The following is a 27,090-nucleotide window of genomic DNA, read 5'->3' as shown; positions in this document are numbered from 1 at the left end:
GCGAAGTTGCCAATTACATAAAGCCATAAAGGAATTCTTCTCGATTTGTTAGATAGGTCACCGTACATTTTAACATTAAACATTAGCGTGTCATTCTTCTGTGAAAGATTAATCTACCACGTCATCGCGACGGTACAAAACTTTCATAACTTAAATACATAAATTTATAGGTACAATATTCATCAAATTTGAACGATTCAATTCAATTTATTAGTTAAAATTAATAATTAAAATGTAAAAGCTATATTTTGTTTTTGAGATTTGTTATTTTAAACAAGATGTATGAAGATATCTTCTAAGACCGTCATACCAATATAGAAATTAGAAATACAGATAACATTACTGCAGTAAATAACAAATTAATAGAACCATTAGTACTACCTATATATTATATAGTAATACTATATTATAGTATATAATTACCACGTTGATCTTAACGCCATCTAGGTACGTAAATACGTTTATATAGTCATACTATAAAAAGTCTTGTACAACACAGAACAATGCTTCTAAAAATTATAATGTTATTAGTTTATTACTTATAAGAATATAACAATATTAGATTATAAAATATACATAATGATAATATGTAAATGTAATGGTATGCTGTATAATAGTATCTATACGACTACACATTTAGTATCTTCTAGCCTCTAGGACTATGATTATAAATCTACTATTTTACTAGGTTCCAAAAGAGAAAAAGATTATACCAGTTATACGCATCACGGCTAATGTCTCTTCTGCTTCTGCTAGTCGCTCGGCACGCGGCAACGATCCTTTCAGAACTTTTACAAATTGCATACATTGAGTTAGTCATCTACCATCGTCGCCGACTCGTGGCTGTATGTGTAGTACTATTACTAATACCTATTTCGAATTTTCGAACATGCACGTGCTCGTGTACATATTACGTACTACGTGTGTACGCGATAATATATAATAATTATTAATGTTAATTAATTATATTTTTTTTAATGAAATACTCATCGTCATTTATAGAAAAATAATAATTTATTGTAGGTAAACAATTTTAAATTATAGAAACAAATTATGATCTTTTTTTTTTACTTCAATTGATTTTATATATATTTCAAACAAAATATTTCATGTTTGTATAATGAATACATTAAAAAATATATCAATTGATAAACAAAAGAATAATTGATAATGTTTGATAATTTATTAATACAATTTTAATTATAATATTCATACAAAAGTACAAAACCTTTTGATTCATGATGATGAATCTTCGTCTTCGTCACTATTACCATTACCTAGTCTTTATCACTGTTTTAATTTCTTCCATTAACTCGTCCAAAACACTGTCCACGTTCCAAAATGTCTCTTCCTCCTTCATGGTATGACTGATAAAGTTTTTCCACATGCCTAAATCTACTTTTTCAGTTCCTTCAATTAATAACTTCTTTACGTCGGATAATTTAAATGTTTTGTTGTTGGATTTTATATGGCTTTTTACGACTGACCATGCTAACGGAATTGGATTTAATCCGCAGTGATATGGAGGTAAACGAAGTACTACTTTATTATGTTGTCGAACCATTTCATCAACAATGTATTTAGAATACATCAGTTTAAGTCGGTTAACATTTTCTAGCAGTTCGGGTATAATCATAGACTGATCAATTACCTCCCCTTTACTCTTGAGCCATTGCACGATGTCGGCCTTGCTCCAACCGATCGTAGGCCATTTTTCTAGCTTTGCAGAATTATATGGTGTGTTGTTCATTATAATTATAGCATTATCCTTAAGTATAGATAAAACACCCTCCAACCAATCACAGAAAAAAACCACCATTAATCTCATCATGGTAGTCTTTAGAATTTTTTTGTGACTCAACGCATAACAAGCCGCCAGGGACAAAGCCATCTTCGGATCCAATGTGTATAACTATAAGACGATTTTCATTGCTGGAAGGATTGACTGGTCCGGGCGAAAAGCTTTGAGTATGTACGTCTCTAGGAAGTGATTTCACAGTTTTGTTACACCGCACTCTTTCCGAAATACCTCCGGTGTTCACCAACATCTCGTCGAGATAATAAATGGGTCGACCCTCCTCTCGATATTTCTTGATGTCCTTTAAATATTTTCTCCTCCACAGAACGATTTCAGATTTCTCCAACAAGGTACCATTACGTCCTCGTTTACTGTATTTAAACTCCATAGATTTCAATAAACGATATAAGGAAGTACGTGAAAAATTAGGTAAAGTACTATCTTCATTATTGATAACCTTGAGTATTTTGTCTAATGTGGGTAATTCACGATCGAACCAAAATTTATGTATTTTTTTTCTAATTTCAGATTTATCGAAATCATTAATTTTTGTTTCAATATTTTTAAATTTTTTTGTTTTGTTTGGAGATGAAACGGTTTCATGTTGACGATATTGTGAAATTGTGTTGGAAATAGTTGTTTCACCAATACCTAGTTCTTTGGAAAGGGTTGAGCGCATATTTCTGATTGTCATACTGGGATTTTTTTCTAATTTTGATTTGTACGCGTTAATGATCATTTCTCTTTGACGAGAACAAACGAACTATAACGGAACAAATATTAATTATAATAAAAAATAAAAATGTATTATTTTTTCAAAATATTGATGACCAATCATATAAATTTGTAATAATTATAACTTGAAAACATTAAAACGACGAAGTTTAAACTAATTTAAACTAACGAATCCTACACATACTAACTATGATTTTAGATTCTGAATGAAGCTAAGAAGTTAGTGTTTTTTTGATAGTGTAGGTATATTATTTCTTTTTTATTTACCAGATAAACATTTTTTTCTACTTGAAAAAGAGCTTCTTATTTAAACGCGGTAACGTTGTATCTGAACACACGTAAATAAGATAAAAAAAGTTGGAAAATGGGTATCGCTCTGCTGTATAGTAGAGATGGAGAGTATGTCACTGGTCACTATAATGGATGTGTTAAATTTGAATGCAATGACGGGTATCATTGTACACGAAAAACGATTCTGAACGGAGATGATTTTTCAGTCAATAATAATTAGTTGGATATATTATATTATTATCTATATTTAAATTGTAATATATCGTTATTTTACGCGATTTCGTAAAAAATTAAATTTCATACGCTCATAAAATGTTTTCTATATTGACGCTGAAATTTTTTTTTACAGTTATTTGAAGGAAAACTTATAGATAACCTTGTGTTGGGTTTTTTAACCTTAGGTATAAATCACAAAAATTTTATAAATTTTCAACTTTAAAATTCCTTGCAAATTTTTGCGATTATGATATATTTCGTAAATATTTGAATTTTAAATGCTTATAAACAAAAATTATGACTAAAGATTTTTGATTTTTTTTTACTACGATAAGTACAACTTATAATAAAACTTGTATTATTAATTTATATAAATTTTAAAGATTTTTTGGAAAGCCAAATTTTTTTTATCGGCATTTCAAGAAAAAAATCTTAAAAAATTAGAAAATTTCAATTTTCTATAAGTAGCTTAATAAAAGGTCAAAATATTTTGAAAATTTAATCGTAAATAGATAAGGATAATATAAACATTTGGTGAAAATTTAAAGTATTAACAATAATTCGTTTTTGAGTTACATCAAAAAGTCGATTTTGTTGAAAAGTGGTTATGCGTAAAAATTCCCGTTTTTCCGTTATTTTTTCAGGGTTTTTCCCGACGTTTTTGAAAACTACTGAAACTTTTTTACCCAAATTTTAGTACCAACTATATGAATTTTCGTATTCAAAGAGGGACTGAAGTCAAAAATCGAAGCATTATTACTACTCCAAAACATGATGACAGACACAAAAATAAAAAAAAAAACATACATCATTGTAAAATCAATACATTCATCACTCCGTTCAGAATCTAAAAAGAGGCGGAACACTTCGCCTAAAAACGACCTTTCGCTTTTCACCCAAATATTTTAAAACTAATTTACCTTTTCACCCAAGAATATTATGACACTTATTGACCACATTTTTATAATGCACACTTTACGAATCAATTTATTATTTATTTGTGTAAATTAATTTTATCAAGCCATTTAGCACTACCCAGAGAGTACCAGTGTACCACGAGGAACCTGCTTTTATTACTCTCAAAAAATATATTGTGTATTTGTTTATTTGTAAGTATTTGTCATTTATTAGTTTATTACAAAATAGTGTTTTAAGAATAAAAAATAATATAGATTTATGTTATATTATAAATTCAAAAAAACATTTAATATAAAAAATATAAATCGTCAAACTATAGTTATTAAATTTATAATTTATTATAATTAAATGCCATTGATTTAATAAAATCATATCGATTAATTGTTTCTGTTTTATATTGTTGTATTTTTTGCTTGTCGTATTTTATAAAAATGTGGTCAAAAAGTGCTATAATATTCTGGGCGGGACCATTTTCCTCCAAATATAAGATACCGTTTTCCTCCACTGTCCATTTTCCTCCAAAAAAAAAAAAGGTTGGTTTCCATTTTCCTCCACAATATTTTTGACTAAAATTATATTAATTTTCCTCCAATATTTTAGTTAGTTTTGTAGTGTTGCGTTCCGTATTATAAAAATAGAGTATGGCTAGGATCACATTTTGCGCGTATCTGTTGATTAAATTCTGGTCGCGTTCTTATCGACTAGGTAAAAACGCTAGTCCAAGTGTCCGACAACACACGCAGTCTATAACAATCGATAACTTAATATTGTAACTTTGATTAAGCCTAATAAAGATACGCACATACAACATATGGACATATACGTATATACTTATATTGTTATATTGTGTATCATAAATTGTCACTGATTATCAACATTGAGTTGAGTTAGACAGATACACGAATATACAAAATACTCGTATCAATAAGATTATATTTTTAGTAGCTTACCGTACGTCGAATAGTGGTTAAAGTGTGTTTCTATCAAATTTTAATTTTTAACATGTCTGAAAAAGCGACGTTTATTGAAAGTTCTCGAGGAAAACCTTTGATAATTCGTGATAGTTACAAATATTTTTTAGCGTATAAGTCAAAATCAAAATTATCACGTTGGCGGTGTTGTTTAACTACTTGTCAAGCAGTTATATACACAAATAAAACTGAAGAAATAGTAGTCAATGAATTACACAAAAATGAACATAATCATTTGCCATCACCAAAAAAAAGTAAATCGACAAATAGTGAATAATGCATGTAAGCGAAAAGCAATCGACGATTTATTCTCACGCCCAAAAAAAATAATACTTAAGGAATTAGGACAAAATTTAAGAAAAAAACTCTGAAATTGGGTCTTGGATAAGAAACACGTTTGGACTCACATTTCTAAGTCCACAAGAAGTTTCCAAATGTTTTTTTGAAGACTTTATGAGTATTATACCAAACGATCAAAGAGTGAGTCAGTACGCTGATTATTTAACCGATACGTATATTTCGGAAAATTCTATATTTCCACCAATTATTTGGGCAGAATCGTCTTCTTCGTTATCAAGAACCACTAATGCATGTGAGTCTTTCCACTCTCATTTCAAAGAAAACTTTTATAAAGAAAAGCCTAATATATTTATGTGGCTTAATATTGTAAAGCAAACTCAAACAAATATTTATTGTAAAATGAGAAGTATACATATTCCAAAAAAATCAAAGGATTACCGAGCAAACAAGCGTCGTGGAGCAATCGACGATGCAATTATTAAATTACAAAACAGAGAAATTTCTAGGTATGTAATTACAAAAATTGAAATAATTATTCATATGAAGTTTATCTAATTTTTATTTTTCCAACAGGTATTCATTTGTTGCTGAGATGTCATATAATTATAAAAAAATTTAATTTAATTTACTGCAGCGACTTTACTATATTTTATATTTTATATTTTACATATTATCTGGTTGGGTTATCACCAATCCCTTATTATTATTAATTTTGTATTATTATTTTATTTATTGATTGATGCATTTTTATTGACCTGCGTAGTTTTTTATTATATTCATTCTCTTTTTAGCCACCTGTCAAGATCAGTGCGTACGGTGTATTATTATATTATAATAATTATACTTTAAATATTTAATTTGTTCTTTTATTTTATTTAACATTCTGATAATGAGTGACGATTTTATTATTTTATTTTTTGGAGGAAAATGGTCAAAAATAATTTTTATTTTTTTGGAGGAAAATGGACAGTGGAGGAAAACGGTATCTCATTATTGAAGGAAAATGGCTAAGGCCAATATTCTTGGGCAAAAAGCGAAAGGTCATTTTAGGGCAAGCAGTCTTGCTCAAAAAAGGTAATATCGAAAAATGAGGCACTATATATATTCCCATAAAAGGCCGGCCCACTCATAGGGGTTCTACCTGTTTGTTAGCCGTTGTTATACCGTTATTCAGAGCAGATGTTTTAGAATGTTTGAAATATTTTAACGTATTTTGTCAACCATTAATATTTTAATGCAATGAAAAATATTATCAGTGTTATATTAAATTAATTAATCATAAAAAGTAATTTACATTACATTTTCGTCGTATCAAAAATAATTATAACGAAATTACGTAAAAAGTAGTATCGTTACATTAACAAATTGGACACATACTAGTTGCGGATAAATTATTTCAGGTCAATATTATAACATAGCAATTGCGGACACGCGTTTCGTTGTCATAATACTAATTGCGTACAGAGATTATTTTTAATAAAAACCACGTGAGTTTTCCGTCAATCACACGTAACTTTTTAAGTTTTTCACTATACATTTTTATACAGAAAAATAGAAAATAAACGAACAGAAAGACAATACTACGACAGATATTAAGCAAGCGAGTAAGGTTGTCGATAAACTGCAGATTAAACATATTTTTTGACAGCCGTTTCAAAAGCACCTGCACAATCTTAATGGTGATAAATAATATATATTATATATATATATAATGTATATATATAAATCGTTAATATCGAACAGTTCCCAACGTCCACAATCGTTAATATCAAAAATAATAATTGGACATTTGTCCGCAATTCGTATCTTATATTTGTGTCCGCAATTCGTATGTTACCTTTTTAGATTTCGTCCGCAACTCGCGTGGTTTTTGTCACTTTGTCCGCAATTCGGAAACACCGAACAAATTGGGTACTTACATTTAATACCTAACAATGACTATCATTATTATTTGGAATTTGCATTTAATATTTACCTGAAAACATACATTTCGGCGCAACCAATTTTCGCCCGAACCCATTTATCGTAGCCCATATGCGCCCGATTCAGATCAGGTGAAAATTGTGCAACATTGCCATTTATTGAGTACATTTATAAAATCTATAAAATCTAAAATATATTCCTATGGAATTGCTATGGTAATCGAAACCAATCTCCAAATCGATAGAGATAATAATATTTTGTCATTAGTATTTAGTTGTGCTGTTTAATCGTGGTTGTGCTATAATCGAAATTGTAATATCCCAATCCATAAAGATTATATTATATAAAAATGCATTTATCAGTTGTATTTTATGTGTCAGTTGCATACTTGCATTAGTGCATGAATAGTGAGTACTACTATAAATTATAATATAATGGGATTTTATATAATTATTTCAAGTAAACAAAAACTTTGTTTAGTTTTTCGATATTTTAAATTTTAAATAACACACGAGTTGTTTTTGGAGATATAAGTGGCGTTGTATAAAATAAACATATAGTGCATATGTCAAAACCAATAATTCAAAAATGAAGTTAACCGAAATTAAACAGTCATACCCATGATCCAGAAACTGAAGAAATTTTAAACTATTAACTTAATTTATAATTTAATGCAATATAAATAATATTAAGATATAAAATATGTATACTGCATATGTAGTATTTATCATTATTCTTAAAATGATTACTCTTAATGATTATTAATTTGATTTTACTTTTTTAAACGATCTTAAACGATAACTGACGGCAACGTGGCAATGTTGTATGCAAAATGGGCGCATTATTTGGGCTATAAATCAGGGTGTTTTTTATTTTGGGCGCAACCGTGCAAATGTACATAACCCTCGGGGCGCAAATGGGCTACAGCCATACATTTACGATGTTTTTAAATATTAGCAAACACGTGCTCTTTTAAACTCTTTAAAAACAACAAAAATAATAAGAGGATAAAAAATTATGTTGGTGCATATTATTTGATTAGTTTACCATGAAACTTCATACACTAGTATAAATATTGACACAAATAAAGTTTTATTTTTATATACCTATAGTTGTATTAATTTTTTTAGAATTTATTATTTAAAATTCGTTTTGATTAATAACTAAGCGGTTTAAAACTATTTAGCTAAACATTATTCATTGTAATTGAAAAAGTGGCGTGCTTTGACCGGAATTTTTTTTTTTTTTTTGGGGGGGGGGACTCCCCAGGAGTTTCGCAGTTAGTTTTTAAATAAACAATTTGAATGGCCAAAAGTACATCTCATAAGAAACTAATTCTTCCTAAAGATTTTGTGAAGACTGAACAGTTATTCCTCCCTCTCCCCAATAGTACACTACCGGTTGTAACTAATTTATTTATCTTTAGTTTAATGTTTTAATTATAAAAAAATATCATCAATCAGAGAACAAATTACTTACCTTTCCACGAGGATTACGTTTAACCAGTGATTCTTGTTCCATTTTTAATTGAAAAAAAAACAGCATATAAAACAAATAAAGGTTATACCGTGTGAGAAAATTTGAGATTGTTAACTTCCTATATAATCGTGTTGTGGAGGACTTGATGTAGTCGGATAGAAAGTAGAGACGCCTGACGACCGACGGCTAGACGTTTGCTGGTGAAGTAGATAATTTGCGGGTCGCCAGACGAAAACTGATTGTCGGCTCGGCTATCGGCTGGTAAATCTCTTTTGGAATAGAGCAATGTTTCTCAACCGATGTTCCGCGGCACATAAGTGTGCCCGGTGCCGCGAACTAGTTGTAGGTGTGCCGCGAGTCGCGATCATGGTACACGCGTATAGTATTATTAGGTGTTAAAAATAGAAATTTTCCAGTACTTAATTTTCTTAGTGCTCCGTCAAAATGTATTGTTATAAAAAATGTGCCGTGAGCATAAAAAGGTTGAGAACTATTGGAATATAGTATAATATCATATTATAATATTATGATAAATTTTATTTATCTAATCTGATACCAGTTAACCAATGAGACATTTTGATTAAGGGATAACAAAATTAAATCTTAAGACAACTAGAATACTAGATTCATATTAAAGGTGGATATATATTATATATTGCTATATTATCATGTAGCACTTATGGACGTATGGTAAATGGTAATGGTTTAGATGTCGATGAGCTAGGTCCTATTTGTTCATACGACTATAAAAAATAGTAACTAAATTAATTTAGTAGTATAATACTAGTATTAGTTTATTTGGAATTATTAATAAATATTTATAAATATTATAATTAGCTCGCAGGGGGCAGCATTTCACGTGTACACGCCTATGATTTTAAACCACCGATATATGATACATAGTATTTATTAAATATATTTAAATATCTGTGTTTTAAACATAAAATAAGATTATGACTAGAGTCTGGAGTTTTATGCAAAAATTATTGTCATCATTTATGACTCATATGAGTAGGACTCGGATGTTAATGCATTTAAAACTACTATAATATGTATGCATTTATGCACTAAAAAATTACCAAATATGCAATCGATATATACACTAAAAATCATAAAATATGCATTTTTAGTAAAATAAACACCAAAATATGTACAAAAAAATTAATTATAATTCTATAAATATTTAATTTTTATTAGTAATTATTTTCATAAATTACATGATAATTAAAAATAATTAATTTTATAACATTATTAAATTATTATCGTTACACTGTGATACAATAGTTTTTTTTAATTTGATCAAACTTGTAGCTATAATAACCTAACTTGTATTACCTATCGGAAAGTAAATTTTTGTAACGTGAAAAACTTCGTTCTACATTTACCGACATTATTGGAGCATATTTGAAGAATGCAAGATTCTCAACCTTCAAATCTTGTTCAATTCCTTCCATAGTAATATAGTATCAACTTCACCAGAATGTATTTTAGAAATCTGTACCAAAGTTTTAAACCCAGCATTCTTTTGATCTTTTCAATTACATTTTGAAATTTGTCGTAAATTTCTTTTCCCACTTTTCCAATAGCCATTTTGAGGGTTTCTTTAGTGTTATTGATAATATTAATTGATTCAAACATAACATGACATATATCTATATAAATACCTATTATTCCTATATAGATTCGCTTTTGGAAGTTTCGAAGTTCATGTAAAAAAAAATTCATGCTATGATATATTTGTATGTATAAGTAGTATAGTTATTGTAATTTGATGTTATTAAATAGGTGAAACATGAAACAGAATTCAAAATTCTGGAGCCCGAGTTACTGGCTAAATAACAACACAAGTGATAAAAAATCAGGTATCATATAATATTATGATATGCACTTGAATACCTACTTGATTATTATAATTTTAAACTTTTTATTGCATTCTTAGCTTTCTAAGGATGAAATAAATTACATAATAATATTATATGTATTCAATTATTGTAATTTGATGTTATTCATGTTATTATATACCTAGGTGAAACGTAAAAATGAAATATTGCTACGCATGAATTTTTATTAACCCTACTGGAATACTTGATCAGTTTCTGATCAGAAGTTCTTGTATCAACTTAAATTCAACTCCCAACAACCAATATGTTTTTTCAAAGTATCTTTCTATGTCTCATCAAAATCATAATTGAAGAGCCTCACTCTTGGAGAGACCTACTGCAATGACGGGCCCTGCTGTATTCGCTGTGACCTCAATCGCCTACTAAAAATCTGTGAAAAAATCGAAGATACACCTGTTATCTGCGTCTTGTGCTTATTGCGGGGAATTCCATCCTACTAATTAAAATGAATGTATTAAACACAAAAACATACTGTGATCAAGACATTCCAAGCACAAAATCTTTCAATATTAACTCTGAGACTCATGTACAGAGATTTATTCCGAGGCCCCAAATTAATATTATTTTTTATTTGATCTTTTTATTACCTATTGTAATACTTTAATACTTTTTACTTTGAAAATATGCTTAATTTATAAGCTGTATATAGTTAACTATGTATAAATCAGTAAATTCTTAATATCAAACTTTATAACCAAAACCAATTTGGATAAAGAAATCTATAATTTCAACATTTTTTTTTTAAATTTCATATTATATGTTATTATTCACTATTTATTTACTTATTTATGTATGCACTGTAAATGACATTGACTTAATCAATTATTGTTATGTCTCATATAGAGTCTAATATTATTGAGAAGAAGGAATAACTTTATTTACTCACATATCATATGATATAAGTTTTCAGATAAAATTTTGAACAGTTCATTTAGTAGTATGTTTATTTCAAGTACATTTCATAAGATCAGTTAAAGGTTTATTAAGAAAGGAGTTAAAATCAGTAAACAGACATTTTGTTTGCATGAAATTATCTTCAAGCTCTTCAGTTTTATAGTCAATATTTTGTATGTATATTACCTTTTAAAGTAGTGTTAGTGTGTAGTAGTATGAAAATAAAGTATAATAATAAAATATTGAAATATTTTGTTGGTAGTTAACTGGTGAATAGTACTATTAGTAATCATATTACGAATATGGATAATTAATAAATAGTAAATACTTAATATAATGAAAAATAAATTACAAAACTTTATTGTTGAAAAATTAGTTCTATCACAGTAATATTTATAATCATCCCAACATAGGTAATATGATATTTATATCACTTGGTAACTACAATCCCTAAATCTATTAAAATAATATAATTACAATAACCAATTTACAAACATGCCCAAAAAAAATAACAAAATACAGAATTTATTAAAAAACACTCATAATAGAAGACATGAAAATTTGTTGAATGATTTGTGGGATGTTTTTGAGGTCCATACATACAAAACTTTTACCTGCTGGTAAGCTTTTAGTTAACCTGAAATTCATAAATATAAATAAATACTTTTTATAAATGTGACTAACTATTTAGTATTTACTATACTATAAACAATTATAAATAAAAATAATATCAAATATTTTTTAAATTTTAACACTTCAATTATTTAAACATTTACCAATTACAACATAAAATTATTTGAATCAATATAAATATATTTTAAGTAACCCATTTACTACATACAATACTAATTTGTATCATGTACTTTATTACTCAATGCACTAGGCTATTGTTATGATTAAACTATTTATGTTTTTTTCAGTTTCCTATAAATATTTTTTCATATGTATAACACATTTTTAAGTTTTTCAGCATAGAGACAAGTGTCTATATACAAAATACAAAATAAATGTGATGCGCAGTGAACAAGTTAATGTATGTTAAGTTATTAACTACTTACACGTCAGCTTGATCACCAAGTGATCCAATGAAAATTGCAAATGATTGAACATCTTCATTCATATTAAGTGCGGCAGCCAATCTATCAGGTCTTATATTGTATCGTGATAAGTTAGCATCTGATAATAATATAATTATAGCTTCATCAAAATCAGTGTATTCAGCTTCCAAGATTTTTTGTGCATATACAATAGATTGAAGAGTATTATCACCAGCCATACAGAATTGAGTATGAGCATGCATTTTTTTAATAACATCTAATCGTCGCTTATTATCAGTGGGCGGATTTGATTTATCTACAAATTTAAGGCATTCAGTCTCGCCTGAATGTCCAACAATATCATAACTAATTTTGTCTTCAAAACCACTAAGTGCTTCCATCACCATTATGACAGCTTCAAGTTCACGGTCTAAACGTCCATCATAGCTGTTAAATCTATACATACTGCCAGAAACATCCACAATGAATCGTAAACGTTTTGGTTTTAACTGAGGAGCTCCAATCTGTGGATCAACATTACCCCGTTTTCGATAAATAGAACGTTCGCCAATAACACCTAGTGAATTTACAAATACATAAGAACCTACAAGTTTAAAATAAAATATATTTAAATTTCATTACCTTCTATTAATTTACTATCATCTAGTTCACCAGATGTTTGATGCTTAACCCATTGTCTTTCTTGGGATTTGGCTTGTAATGAATTCAGTATCACTCTCAATGCTTGCACCTGAAATAAAAATTCATTAATTTTAACAAAATTAATTCTAAAAGTGTAACAAATATTATTTTACTTGGTTTTTAACTGGTAAAGAGTATTCATTATATACTTTATCATCATACTCAGTCATTTCTATTTCCTTCAGACGTTCCTTATATGCCTTTTGTCCCATTTGTCTAGCTGCTTCTTTGACATGTTCTGGTACAGCGTCTTTTTCTGCATCAGATACCTGTTTGTAAATATAAATGTACATTTGTTTTTAGAAAATTTAAGATGATTACAGTAAAACTACAATTTAAAACTATTGATGTAAACTACTTGAAAAACTTTATGTTTTGCATCTAGCCTATAAGGACCTCCTTTTCCACCTAGTCCAGCTGTGTCTCTTCCACCAGTACCACCAGCCCATGTGTTTCCACCTACATGAGGTTCATTTTTTTCATCCACTTTACCATGTTTTGGGCTAGAAACATCAAGACCACTTTCTTTTTCCACAGTGATTTGTAAATTTTTTTTTTCTATAACAATATAATTCATTAAGCATTTAACTTTTATAATTGATTGGATTACTTACGAGTCGGACCTGCCCAAGGTGATAGTTTTATTGGTAATTTATGTTTATTGAGAACATTTGTGATTACTTCTTGCGCTTCTTTGGAAAAACAGTCAAAATCAAATACATTTCTAATTGCATCTAATAATGTATCTTGAGGATAAATTTGCAAATGTTTAATTATATTAACAGCTTCTCTAGTTGAATATGGATAAGAGACTAAGTTTTGGTCAAATAGCTGTCTCAGATCTCCAAAAGCAGCAATAACTTGATCAATAACTTCTGGAGAAACATCAGGACCATAGCTTTTCAATAACTGTGTTTCAGATTCACGGCTAGGATTGTCAACAATATGACAACTAAATACATCACCTAGAAAAATCATTCAAAAATCATTATATTTTGAATTTAAATATAATAATAAATATGTACCAAGTGTGCTGAATAGGTTATTTCCCAAAAATGGAAATCCAGGTCGATTTGCTAAGACTATCATTCGAAAATCTTGATGAAGAATTATTACAGTGTCGTCATTTATAATATTAGCATTACTGATGATTTGTCTACCATCAGCCAGTCTCATGTTACCAGTTTCTACAAGATTTTTTAGAACACATGTCACATGAGCTGGAGCTTTGTCTGCTTCGTCTATAACTAAAACATAACCATTCTTAACAGCTTTAACTAATGGTGAATCTTCAATTTGCAATACACCATCAATTACTGTTTGTTGACTAGTCAACGATTGTACTGTTGTATCTCTAGAAAAAAAAATATCTTTGATAAATAGACAAAAAAATTAAATTAATAAAATCATACCTATGGAGTTGAATGTATTCTCTAGGCCTATTTACTAATTGTAAAAATCGGTCAACTAGTTTGTTTTTACCAACGCCTTGGTTTCCAACTAATAAAAGATGTTCTCCCAAAACAAAATCTTGTAGCATAATTTCTAGTTGTTTCAAATGCTAGAGAAGAAGTTTTATTTAATTATACAAACATATTTTAATTATTACTGTTTTCCAAAATTATATTTTTACTTGAGGTAAATCGTAGAATAAAATATCTGGAACTTTACTAGATGCGCTAGTTTTATATCGAGCAATTGTTGTATTACCAATAGTTAAGTTGTCATTGTCATATTTACAAGTTATTGAAGAGCCCTGTACATTTTCAAATACTGGTTGAATACTGCAACTATATAAAGTTTTTTCGAGCATTTGTTTTGTTAGTTGTGGTAAAAATCTATGGCCAAAAGTAAAAAAAATTAATATACATGTCGATTACTCCAAAATATCAAGTAAAAAAAACATACTGAGATAAACAAGCTTTGTTTACAATACTATAAAAGTCTGAATCAGGATATTTATCAAGCCTTTTTGAGATTCGTAACAATTGACGTGTAGATAAAGATGGCGCCAAAGAATTCAAATAAATATCAGTTGATTCTCGAAGTTTTTTTGTAACAGCAACTAGTCTTTTCATCGGTTTTACACTATTTGGATACTTGAAAAAAAATTGTATTTAATTTTTCATAAAATAAATATTAACTAAATGATTCCAAAATCTAAATCTTACAAGATGTTGTACAATTTTCAATTCCTCTACAGCGGACAAAGGTCTAAGTTCATGAAACATGAACATGTTTAGTACTTCTGGAGTGATCCACTGAGAAATGGTGCCACCTAACACACATAAAATGGTTTAAATAATGTGAGCAATACATTTTTTATGCTTAAAAGTAATACTAACCGGGCGGTTCTGCAAGTGCTATAATTCTGAAAGCTGGATGTATGCGAATAATATTTGATTTGTTTATAACATCTACTCCTAACTTTTTCGCTAATTTGTCATATCTGTCTGATCTTAACAATCTAGTACCATCATAAAGTTGAAGATCTCGATCTTGAACAAGTCTAAGAAACATAACATATATTATATATTACTATAATAGATGTAAAAGTTGCTGAGATTTATGTTTAAAGTAGGTACGAATGTACAATAAAACTAACCTGTGTAAAACGGACAATGTTGATGAATGCAGTCTATGAAGGCCATCAAGGACGGCTAATTTTCCCTCAATGGCAGCAACCACTAACGGACTATACTTCCAAATGGTGTCGCCGTTTGGTAGTGTGGTTCTTTGTTGGATCAAATCTCTTGCTGTTAAATCCTATGAAAAAGATTATAAATAAATTATAAGAAAATAATTTAATACAATTTCTGTTATAACCCAAACCTGATATAAGGAAACAGTTTCCACGTTGTAATGAAATGTGGTCGCAAACCTATTCACGATTGCCGTTTTTCCACTGCCTCTTGGTCCAATGATGCATATGTCGGCTACCGAATGACTAAGCGCCAGATCCGACAGTACAGCACTTTGATAACCAGTGTCTACGAAACTAGGAAATAGCGCAGTGATGTTTGAGGAAGGCGAGTTTCCGGACGGTACCTTTAAGTATAATATAATTATATTAAAATAAATCAAACGGAATGTATAATTATGTAATATAGACAATATAGTACACATCTGATAATCTAATATTATTATTTATTATGTATTTTTGATGCACCTACCGTAAAATGTTTGGAATTGTCAAGAACAACTTCGGCCTCGTTTTGGTTATTCAGTTCTCCGACGGACACGACGTGACGATTGATCGGTTCTTCGTAGTTTTTGGGACAGAAAGACGACAGTATGCTGTTAACAGAACGTTTGCCATCCGGATTCATGAAGCTTTCGTATGGATAGAGTCGTTTGAGCACATTATTTGGCGACACGGATGGGTTGTTGTACTGAAATATGCGGCTACAATTTACATAAAATACACACGAATCTCTGTGTCAGGTGGCACGATAATAATGTAATACAAGTGAAATGTATATTGTTGGTTCACGGTGGTATCTATATGACTATATTAAATACAATGGCGTAAGCGTGTAGTAAACAGTGTCCAATGTTAGACACATAATGTGCCATATATTTGGTATAAGGACATACCATTTAATTGAAATTTGGGATATTTAAATTGCACTATAGGTACGCGTAGCCAGTGATGATCTTTCTGGTGAGGCGGTGATGGGTGGAACCCCCCTTCTTGGCCAATATTATATTACAACAAAATTTAAGATTTAATTTCAACAAACTATTTTTTTTATGATATATTTTTGAGGATAGTATTTAATGTGAAAAATATTTCGCCCCCTTCCTCCTGGAATTTGTCTAGGACCGCCACTGCGCGTAGCTAAAAAAATATATTTTATGTGACCATGTGTTTTAAGAATTATAAAAAACTAAATTAGATTATAATAAAAATAAAAAGATTATTAAAACAATTGTAATGTACAGAGATGAGGGTAAAAAAAAACAACACTTGTATGGTGTTGTCCTCGTATTACAAACCCACAACAGCAAATTGTATGTTCGCAATAATTCGTTTTACATTTTTCTGAGTTCTAAAAAAAGATTTTTAATAATGAGGTGTATCTGCGAAATGTTGAATGTTATAAAAAGCACACCTTATAATTTATACAGTAAAAAATAACATTAAAATTTTAAAATCTAAATAATTAAAAAAAATTTTACAACCTACCAAAAATTGACTTGCGACTCACAGTTTGAGAAACGCTGCCCTAGATAATAATCTTACATTTACATTCTATAATAGGTCAATTCATTCTAATATAAAGATTAACAGAATTAAATTAATTATTATGAAGTAAAATTTGTTATGTAGTACGTTTGTAAGACGAAGATAACACATATGGTTAGCGGTTAGCGTTCTCTAGCACTAGTAGCACTTCATAATATATGTTGAGGATTCCTACATTAATTGTACATTTTATTTTACGAAATGGTGTACTTGTATTTTGTACTTACGATTATTTTAGCGACGGAGGGCACGTTTTCTATTGGGAAATCGTGCAAGCCCAATTCACTGGACTCTGGCGACGCCAGAGCATAAGCGCAAGATAACACTTTTTCCAATTTTTCTTTGGGCGCCGTCGGGTACTCGGCAATCAGGTCGTTTAGCATGTTCTAAACATTAAATTATAATTTAATTATTACAAACAAAAATAAATAATAGAGTCATTAACATAAATTTATTTCGAGAAACTTTTGAGGTAGGTACTAGACGAGCCCACGCATAATAGCTTTAGTCACGCTATATAGGTATTATACAGGAGTTTGATTGTGACAATATAAAAATGCAAGAACTGCTATATGGCGGTTGCAGTGGGGGTTGATCAAAATGTTTTGTTTGACGACTTTTTCCACTCTATAATTGTCATTAGTTTAACGGTTTGGAAACATGATTTTTTTGTAACTTATTTTTGATTTTATTGCAGCCAACATTATAGATAATCACTTTTCGCAAAGAAATAGAACTGTCGATAAAAACATTAAGCACTTTTTTGAATAATATTATGAGTTTTTGTCTATACTCTATAGCTTGCAAAATTTTTGTTCGTTTATTTAACAAAATTATAACTGAAATAATTCCAAACCTGATAGATACCTCATCCTAATTTCTATATGCACGTTATCGATTATAATATTTTTAGTATTTATACATCTATGATATAAAAGCATTTTTACAAACATCATCTAAGACTAATAAAACTACACGGGGCCACGGGGTAAAAATATAGTTGATGTAATGATTTACTAAAATATAAGAATAACGTTTAAAATGTGACGCATTTCACATCATACCTATTATATGGACTGTCTAACGTTTAATAACACTGAAGAATGCACAAGTTATACTATATACACAGTGTACATCGCAGGTATGTTAAATATACGCGGTCCTCGACTCTTAAACCCACATTAAATTTGTATGGCTGTTTAAATTATATTTTTAATGTAATTGAACATTTATAAAAAATATACCAATTTTATTTATTAAAAAAATATTTACTGTAAACACTTAAAATATTCAACTGTTACTTTGGTATTAGTTATTATCAGTGCTTGAAGTGGGGGGGGGATACGGAGGGATAATATCCCTCTAGATTTTTTAACTTACATTTTTCATCCCTCTACTTATTTTGTCTAAAATAATGCATCCCTACGACCCTCCTAAGATCTAAGATCTATTTTTTAAATTAAGAACATACATTAACATTTTTATATTTTTAAAATTATTTCATTTAAAAATTAAATTACATATATAGTATTGTACTGCTAGGATTATATTTTTTTCTAAGAGAATATTTTTTATTTTTACGGTGAAAATAATTGTTTTATAACATTTCGGCTCAGCTTGTTCAGCTTGTTGTGTTGTTTAGTATACGCCGTTTTGCAATCATATTATCTATAGCCTTGTTTAAAGCAATAAAATCAATAATATAATATAATTAATAAATATTATATTCTATCTTAAGCTGATTGGCGTTTAAAATGTAGAAATCTATGTTTCTATATACAAATATCATAGAACAATAACGAAATTTGATAATAAGTAGGGACGTAGCTTTATGCTAAAATATATCTTAACTTAATTTCTAGTAATGTTTTGTTGATAACTGATAAGTGGATGTGTATGGTATATCATGTGTCAGTCGATTAATTGTTAAATTTATAAAAACAAAGATATTAAACAAAGTGTGAAGAATGTTATGTTGAAATGAGGAAATCTGAAATGTTAGTCATCCTTCCACTTATTTTGAGCCATTTCGACCACTGAATATCATTTTTTAATAACAATTTTCAAAAGGCAATAAACTTATTCACACTAGGGAATTCACACCGTTCTACGGTACGAGTATGTCTGTATAACGATACATTAACTAAAAAGTTAATAATAATATAATAAATGCTATGTTTTTGATAAAAATTAATTCAACCTACAATACTATTATTTATATTAATAATATAGAAATAATTTTCTTACCTACACTAAGTTTAAAGTTATAGTAATAATATAAATATATATAGTAGTATAGTACGTATAATAAAATATCCTAATCAGTAATTTAGGCTGCAGACATACTGCCTCTAATTAGAATTGTTTTTTTATTTGCAATTCACCTTTGAATTCAAATTTAACACATTCATTATTACAGTACCTAATCTATACTTACCGACAAGGTACAATCAATGCCTATATTTTGCGGAGTAACTTTCCCTATTTTTTCATACATACGATATTATATATCGTATTATGCGTGTAATTAAAAAAGGGTTTTTGTGGCTTTACCTATCTGATTTAATTTAAAGTTTAAAAAGTAATTATATTTTAATTAAACCGTTTTCTGTTTATCTAAATTGTTATTAATTGTTATCTACTTTTTGTATAGCAGCACATCAAATTAAAGTTTGGACGAATTTTAAGTTAGAACATGATTCATGTATTCATGCCAGCGAGCTGTAATTTTCAATACATATTATATAGAGATAAACATTTAAAATACTAAACTATTAATAATTCAGCTTCTATATGACTGGTTATCATTCCCCGTCATAAACACGTAGCTAGCTAGATGGTTATGGTAAATAATTAACATGTACGAAAAGAGTTTCAAAGAAATGTAGGCTAATTCAGTTATAGTTTTAATAGTCAGTTGAGGTATTAACATTATATTACTCACACACACACATAATATATATACATATTGCATTCAACAGTACCTAAGCAATTACGAACGATTAAAAAAATCTATCTAAATATACTGCGGTAGCTATACAATTTAATATGTGCTGTATTATTAGTTCTATAGCTGTGTTGTTTGCGTTTATCGTCACGGAAATTTCTATTTTTTTTTATTCATACCTCAATAAATGCTACCCACGGAGGTACCTATATATAATCTATGTTTATTCGTTTTTGAAAACCGTATAATAATGACACTGTCACATTAAAAAAGAGACTATTATGTACCGCTATATATACATCACTTCGCTACACGCCGACGACGATCGTAACCGCGTGATACACGTTTCGGGGAAAAATAAAACGCAGGACGACTTAGCCGTGGGCGTCTCTCTGTGAGGGGTTGGTAGGGAGCACGATGGATGGCGTGTGCATGTCTAAGAGTCGTTGGTTTCACGATGAGGGCGCCGTCATTTACCACACACACGCGCACACGAGACGTTTACACAAATGTGTACGGCGATTTTGAATTCGGATATAATAATAATGTATGTGCAGGTTCAGTCGGCGTCCCGGGCGCGCACGAGTAGGAACGCTCGCGGAAATCGCGAACACGACTGCGAATATGAAGACGGCTGACGCGGACCCGTATGAGTTTTTCCGCTGGAAATCATCGTGCGGACGGTTGGTAGTTCGGACTACGTGGGTGAGTGGTGTCCGACACGTTTTGTTGTCTGACGACGACAAATCACCCGAAAAAGAAAAACGACTGCAGCTCCGACGGCGGGCGGCACTTGTGGACCGCGGGACGCAGAGTTCGAGGACAGTCGATGACCACGACGACGAAGACACTGAACGCAGTTGTAATGATGACGACAATTACGTGGAGCGCGTGTTGCAGTGGTTGCAGAAGCCGTCGGTGGAGTTGGACGCGCGCCGGAAACCGATGTCGGCGCCGGGCAGCGACATTCGCGGTTGCAGACGCCCGGCACTTGTTAAGACCTGTTCGATCCCGGAACGCCATAGCCAAAGATCCGAACATCGACAAGCGATAGTGATCCACGACGAGAGGCCGACGATGAGATCCGGATTAAAAGGCCGGCATAAAACCGAATTGCATGTGCACATGCCATCCGTACTGCAGGGTAGTTGCCCAACTACCACCGCCACGGACAACGTTAAAATCGCTCACATCTACGAGTGTAGTAGCGAATCTGGTTTTTCGGAGTGTAATATTTAAGTAGGTATACGAAATCTCAGCAAAAAAAAAAATGTTCATCTTGACTGGGTGCAGTAGCCTAGAGGGGAAGAGACACCTGGGGAAACGTGTTTTTTTTATCCAGATTTAGATAACATTATTTCTTTTTTAAATAAAAGATTTACATAAAAATCGAATATTTTTACTTCACTGACTACTTTGTCTAGTTACTTTCTAAAGTATGCAATACATTTAATGAAGTTAAGCTGGTTTAATGATTTTTATAAAGATTATTAAAGTTTAAAATTGCATATAATGAAAGATAGAAAATACATTAATAGTTGCCCAAGGGATATCAAAGATATCTTTCCTAAATCCTTATGTCAAAACATAATTAAAAATATACTCAATTGACAATTTTACCAGCAGCAATAGTTTCATCTCATATTTATTTGATTTTTACTAATAAACTAACTTAAATTATTACTTCATGTTCAAAATAAGTTTGTATTACTTTTTTTAATATGTGTTTTATCATTCAAGAAATTCTTAACAATAAATTTGTTTTCCTCCACTACCACTCAAATAAATGTCTCGCTATAGTACTGTTGGTAATATGGTAATATACCTATGTATAATTATATGTATGTCTTTTAATGGTAGTAGGTAATTCTGTAGTAGGTATTGTCAATAAGATATTGTTATACAGGGTGCGGCAGAAAGAACTCCCTAGTTTGATAAGGTTATAGTTTGGGTTTGGGTGGAGGTACATTAGTGGTAATTACATCGATAGAAAGCCTTATCGATGCCATTTTTATTTTTTAGTATTCATCATGGCATGGTCGGGAGAGCATCGTGCGTTTGTTGTTGAGGAATTTATTAATAATTCTGGCCATATTGTGTCCTTGCGAGGTGACATTGGGTGGCCGCCACGTTCACCAGATTTGAACCCATGCGATTTTTTTCTCTGGGGATATCTTAAAGCCCAAGTGTACCAACATCGTCTACAAACTTTGGAAGCTCTGAAGGAGGTAATAACCCAGGAAATAGCTGCTATTCCGCCCGAAATGACCCGTAGTCATAGAAAATTATCGTGAAAGACTCAATCAGTGTATCGAGAATGAGGGCCGCCACTTAAGTGATATAATTTTTTAAAAAAAATGAATATAAAATGGCATTATATGTACAATTTATAAATAAATTTTTTTTTTTGATATTTGACTTGGTGTGGTTTTTATTAGTTTCCTTAATCAGGGAGTTCTTTTTGCCGCACCCTGTACCTATTGAAAAAGTTATAACACACAAGAAGAGAACAAATAATTTCAGATTTATTAATAATTTTAATTGCACTGGATACTGGTATTAGTTAAACTAAGATCAATGAAATAAATAAATAATTTATACACTTAGCTATAAAAATATTATATACATCAGTTTGTAGTCATCCTGTTGACTTAAGTATTGTGCATTGATTGTGCTTGTTTCAATTTAATTTGTTCTAAACTACACTTTAAGACATTTTTCTATTGTTAAGTTAAGGAAAAACAAAATTTTAAGATAATTTTAATAGTTAAATATTATTTAGTGATAAACAAAAAAGTGTATTCAGCAGTGTATATAATTATTTAATTTTATTAACAAATAGCTTGTTTTCATTTAATCATGATGCATTTATTTTTATGTACCTATGACTGTATTAATAATTATTTTATTAGTAAATAAAATGTTCTTAATATGTTAAAATTTTTAAGTTTATAAGTATTTGATTAAATAAATGTATTAATCATTTCAGTTAAATAATAAATATTTCTCAAATTTGAATGAGATAGAAGTAAAGTTATAAATAAAAATTTAACAAAAATATTATGTAAATATGTAAACAATTTTAAATGTCAAACTTATGTTCATTGTATGAAATTAAAATTATTGCTATATTTAAACATTATCTTACCGTATAAGATGGTGTCATTATATGTCTAGCTTGAAATCGTGAACGTAAAGGAGGATCTAGAGGAATGCCATTATATGTAGGAACTGGCAAACCAAGTGCAATAACAAAGAAATCTTCACTGACACGAACCAAATTCCATTTCATCATGTGCTCTGGTCCATGTTCCTAAAATAGGTATACACATATTAGTACATTACACGCCTACATTACTTTAATAAAAGTTATCAATAATTTTGCATTTTTACTTGTAATAATTTATCATATGTTTTGGGTGCTACTAAAAATCTACCATCTTCTAAATGAATCTCTCGGTTTTCAAGCAAATTATTTAAAATTGGTAAAACATTACGTTCTGCTTTTTCAATTCCATCAAGAATTAATACATGTCCTTCAATTGCAGCTTTAACAGCACTCTATAAGAATAATTTTTATGTATAAGTATAATATATTGATTTATGAAGAAATTAATATTAATAACTTAAAATAAAATTTACTTGATTGATATACTTTGCAGTGCCTCCAATAATTTCTCTGCGTTGTTTTAAATCAGCTTCAGTAGTATCTTGAGACAATGAAACAAACTCAACTGATTTGTTAGTAAGCTCTAAATAAGCCAAAGCTAAACGCCGTCTAAGAGGCCCAGGTTTTCCAATCAAAAACATATCTTGACCAAGAATATCTTTTTGAAGCATCCATCGTAAGTGGGACATAGCTTCCTGGTTGCAGGTCATGTTAACTGTGAATAAAATATAAATTTTATTCTAAAATTAATATTTATCATTAACAATATATATATATATATATATATATTTAATTCATAGTTTAAAAATATAAATACATTAAAATGAACCAAGTTACATTTTAAATGAAAATAAATTAAATAAATGTAGAAAAAAATGCACACAAATCACACAACATAATAATTTATTTACAATAAAGACAATACCTAACCAAACTCTGGAAGATACACAGAATCAAATAACAGTTGAACAAAAAATTTCTAAAGAATTTGAAGTAAAAATAGGCTTTAAGCAAGGAAATTTCTATTACTTACTTTATTCAATATGATATTGGAAAAAACTGTTAGGGAAATTCAAATGGAAATAACTGGAGTAGAAATCGGCTAATATCATTTATAAATAGGTATTTGAAATTTCAGATGATTTAAATATTTTAGGAAACTCTAAAAAAGACACGGAAGGAGCAGTTTAAGACTTCTAAGTTCTGGAGAAAGTAGCCAGTAAAATAGGATTGGAAATAAATACTGAAAAAACCAATATAATATAATAAATAGCTAATGAAGATAACACCAATATGGGATCCCTAACCTTCAAAAAAGTCAATGCATTTTGGTACTAAGGAGCTGTACTGAGTACTAAAAATGACTGATTATAGAAGATAGAATTAAGCATGTTGATGGAAGCCAAGGTAAAGATGGTTAAATGTAGTGGAAAAAAAAACTTGACAAAATGGGAGTAAAATGGAGATGATTCATTTAAAATCAAGAATGGTAGACGACTAGACTGGCGGCGGACGTAAATTCTTAGAGAATACTAAGTGCCAGATAAAGATGCATATAATACACAATAAGCACAAATACATTTATAAATTTGTATTACTTACGATAGTCAATAGGAACAAGTTCAGGAGTTTTTGATGCTTTGGTAAGTTTTTTTACATCACCAATGGTAATTTTCAAAATACCTAGAAATTATGTATAATATTACTTAATAGGCTATTTAAAAACAATACAGTAGTTTTTTTTTATGGTTTAGGTTAATATTTTAAGGTTTATTAAATGTTATGGTATCTTTAAAACATTTTACTTATAAAAAACATTATGGCAATAAATTATATGAAAAATATTATTTTATTATTCATTCATAATGAAATAAAAAAAAATACCTTCATCATCATTTGAATTAGTTTCTTTTCCAGTCCTCTTTCTATCATTAGACATAGCTTGAATTTGTATGAATTTATTGTGAGCGACAAGTTGTCTATGACCCACTCTATATTTCCATACATTTGCTAATATCATAGACATTTAATACCTAAAATTAAAAATTTCCATTAATATTGAATTAAAAAAATTGTTTATGTAAGCTTTATCAAACTAATAGTTAAGTGTATTAACCTTTGTATATTGATATTTTAATTATAAATCTGTTGCTACTATATATGTATTATGTATAATATGTAATATTAAGTAATAAATTATATGTATAATACTGACACAAAAATGTATAAATAAAATTTAATCATTTTTTCAATTTTAATTTGATAGGTAATATTATATTTATATTTTACAAAACTACACATAATATCATGAACTGTAGCAGTTGTTTTGCTATTAATCACATACAATCAACAATTTTAAACAAAATTAATTTTTATTAAAACAATGTATAATTTTTTATTATATCTATTAGTTACAATTTATTTGATAGTCTGAAAAAAATCTCCAAAAGCAATTGTTTTTTTATCTATAACTGACTATTATAGGTAATAGGTATCATATTAATATATAAATATAAGTAACTATTATATATTTAATAATAGATAATAAGATATATCATAGTTGTATAATTATGTAATTAACATTGACTATTTAGAATATTACGATAATTTAGATTTAAGTTGAATATGTCTTATATTAATTAACTAGGTAACTATAAAACTATCAACACGAGAAAAAAAATGTATACTATACCTACCAAAAATATTTTATATAAATATTACTACCAGTTGAATTCTGAAGAAAATTAAAAGCATAACCATTTAGCAGCTTGGTATACAATCATTTAAATACAATATAATATATAATTTAATAAATTGTATAATATATTTTATAAACTTACTATATTTATTATTATGATTATAAGTTTATAATGCTATATTTTTTGTTACTTTAACTATAGACGTTACAGCTTTAGCCTCTAATGTATTTTTCTATTGCTCTTTTAAAGATTAACCATCAAAATTTGCAAAATCTATCGAAAATATTAGTTCAAAATTATGTTGGATAAGTATGATAGATATTAAATATAATATTATCATTTATTGTGCAAACTAATTTAATATAATATCTTCAGTAGATTGTTATCAAAAAATAGTTGAGAGAGAATTGTTAAGAGAAATAACATTGCATAAAATAAAATAGGTAATTACATAACAATCATGTATGCATTATGAAATATTTAATATAAAAATGCATTTATATTACCGTTGGAGCACTGATCTAATTGATATCAACTGTAATTAGAATAATTTTTAATTACAATCAAGTAAATTCTTTTATTTTAGAAGTTAACAAATAAAATTTTCAAAATGTAATTATATTATTATTGTTATTGCAATATTAAATAATTAAAACAAAATAAAATAAATATATTTTTTATAGTTTTCAAAACGTTAATTATTTATTTTAATGAACTATTTTTCACAATTTAATCAGGTATATTATATTATATTATCTCTATAGCTTAATATACTTATCTATGATCTATACTATATGTATAAGTCATATAGTAATATATTACTCTATGATACAAATCTACGGAAAAGTTATGTTTCAAGGT

The 27,090-nt window shown here is 28.9% G+C and overlaps 4 protein-coding genes across 5 annotated transcripts; 2 read left to right on the top strand and 2 right to left on the bottom strand.

The window, feature by feature from the left end:
- Nucleotides 1–1,265: 1,265 nt before the first annotated feature.
- LOC132932367 (uncharacterized) lies at nt 1,266–9,064 on the bottom strand. Its single transcript, XM_060998717.1, has 2 exons — nt 8,632–9,064; nt 1,266–2,561 (listed from the first exon to the last, which is right to left on the bottom strand). The coding sequence occupies exons 1-2, from the start codon at nt 8,695–8,697 to the stop codon at nt 1,800–1,802; spliced, it is 828 nt and encodes a 275-aa protein (XP_060854700.1). The 5' UTR covers nt 8,698–9,064; the 3' UTR covers nt 1,266–1,799.
- Nucleotides 4,901–5,918, top strand: LOC132917322 (uncharacterized). Its single transcript, XM_060978020.1, has 2 exons — nt 4,901–5,735; nt 5,803–5,918. Exons 1-2 carry the CDS (start codon nt 5,383–5,385, stop codon nt 5,846–5,848), a joined length of 399 nt encoding a protein of 132 aa, XP_060834003.1. The 5' UTR covers nt 4,901–5,382; the 3' UTR covers nt 5,849–5,918.
- A 2,694-nt stretch (nt 9,065–11,758) lies between the features above and the next one.
- On the bottom strand, nt 11,759–26,952 carry LOC132919336 (von Willebrand factor A domain-containing protein 8). 2 transcript variants are annotated; one of them, XM_060980918.1, is made up of 22 exons: nt 26,736–26,949; nt 25,415–25,563; nt 25,133–25,213; nt 24,004–24,245; nt 23,755–23,922; nt 23,510–23,674; nt 17,642–17,800; nt 16,339–16,557; nt 15,998–16,213; nt 15,771–15,931; nt 15,511–15,674; nt 15,337–15,443; nt 15,074–15,264; nt 14,799–15,003; nt 14,578–14,726; nt 14,191–14,519; nt 13,780–14,130; nt 13,524–13,723; nt 13,279–13,434; nt 13,106–13,214; nt 12,485–13,040; nt 11,759–12,063 (listed from the first exon to the last, which is right to left on the bottom strand). In XM_060980918.1, exons 2-22 carry the CDS (start codon nt 25,554–25,556, stop codon nt 11,955–11,957), a joined length of 4,179 nt encoding a protein of 1,392 aa, XP_060836901.1. In that variant the 5' UTR covers nt 25,557–25,563; nt 26,736–26,949; the 3' UTR covers nt 11,759–11,954. The 2 variants fall into 2 exon arrangements, 1 of the variants encoding a protein (XP_060836901.1); XR_009660626.1 differs by lacking the exons at nt 11,759–12,063; nt 12,485–13,040 and having other exon boundaries at nt 13,498–13,723; nt 26,736–26,952.
- Nucleotides 20,474–22,779, top strand: LOC132919503 (uncharacterized). Its single transcript, XM_060981205.1, has 2 exons — nt 20,474–21,600; nt 22,384–22,779. Exon 1 carries the CDS (start codon nt 20,911–20,913, stop codon nt 21,598–21,600), a length of 690 nt encoding a protein of 229 aa, XP_060837188.1. The 5' UTR covers nt 20,474–20,910; the 3' UTR covers nt 22,384–22,779.
- Nucleotides 26,953–27,090: the final 138 nt, after the last annotated feature.

Source organism: Rhopalosiphum padi, chromosome 1 (genome assembly GCF_020882245.1).
Source record: "Rhopalosiphum padi isolate XX-2018 chromosome 1, ASM2088224v1, whole genome shotgun sequence".
NCBI lineage: Eukaryota > Metazoa > Arthropoda > Insecta > Hemiptera > Aphididae > Rhopalosiphum > Rhopalosiphum padi.
Note: the sequence above shows the minus strand (reverse complement) of the source record. Positions and strands in the feature narration are given on the sequence as shown.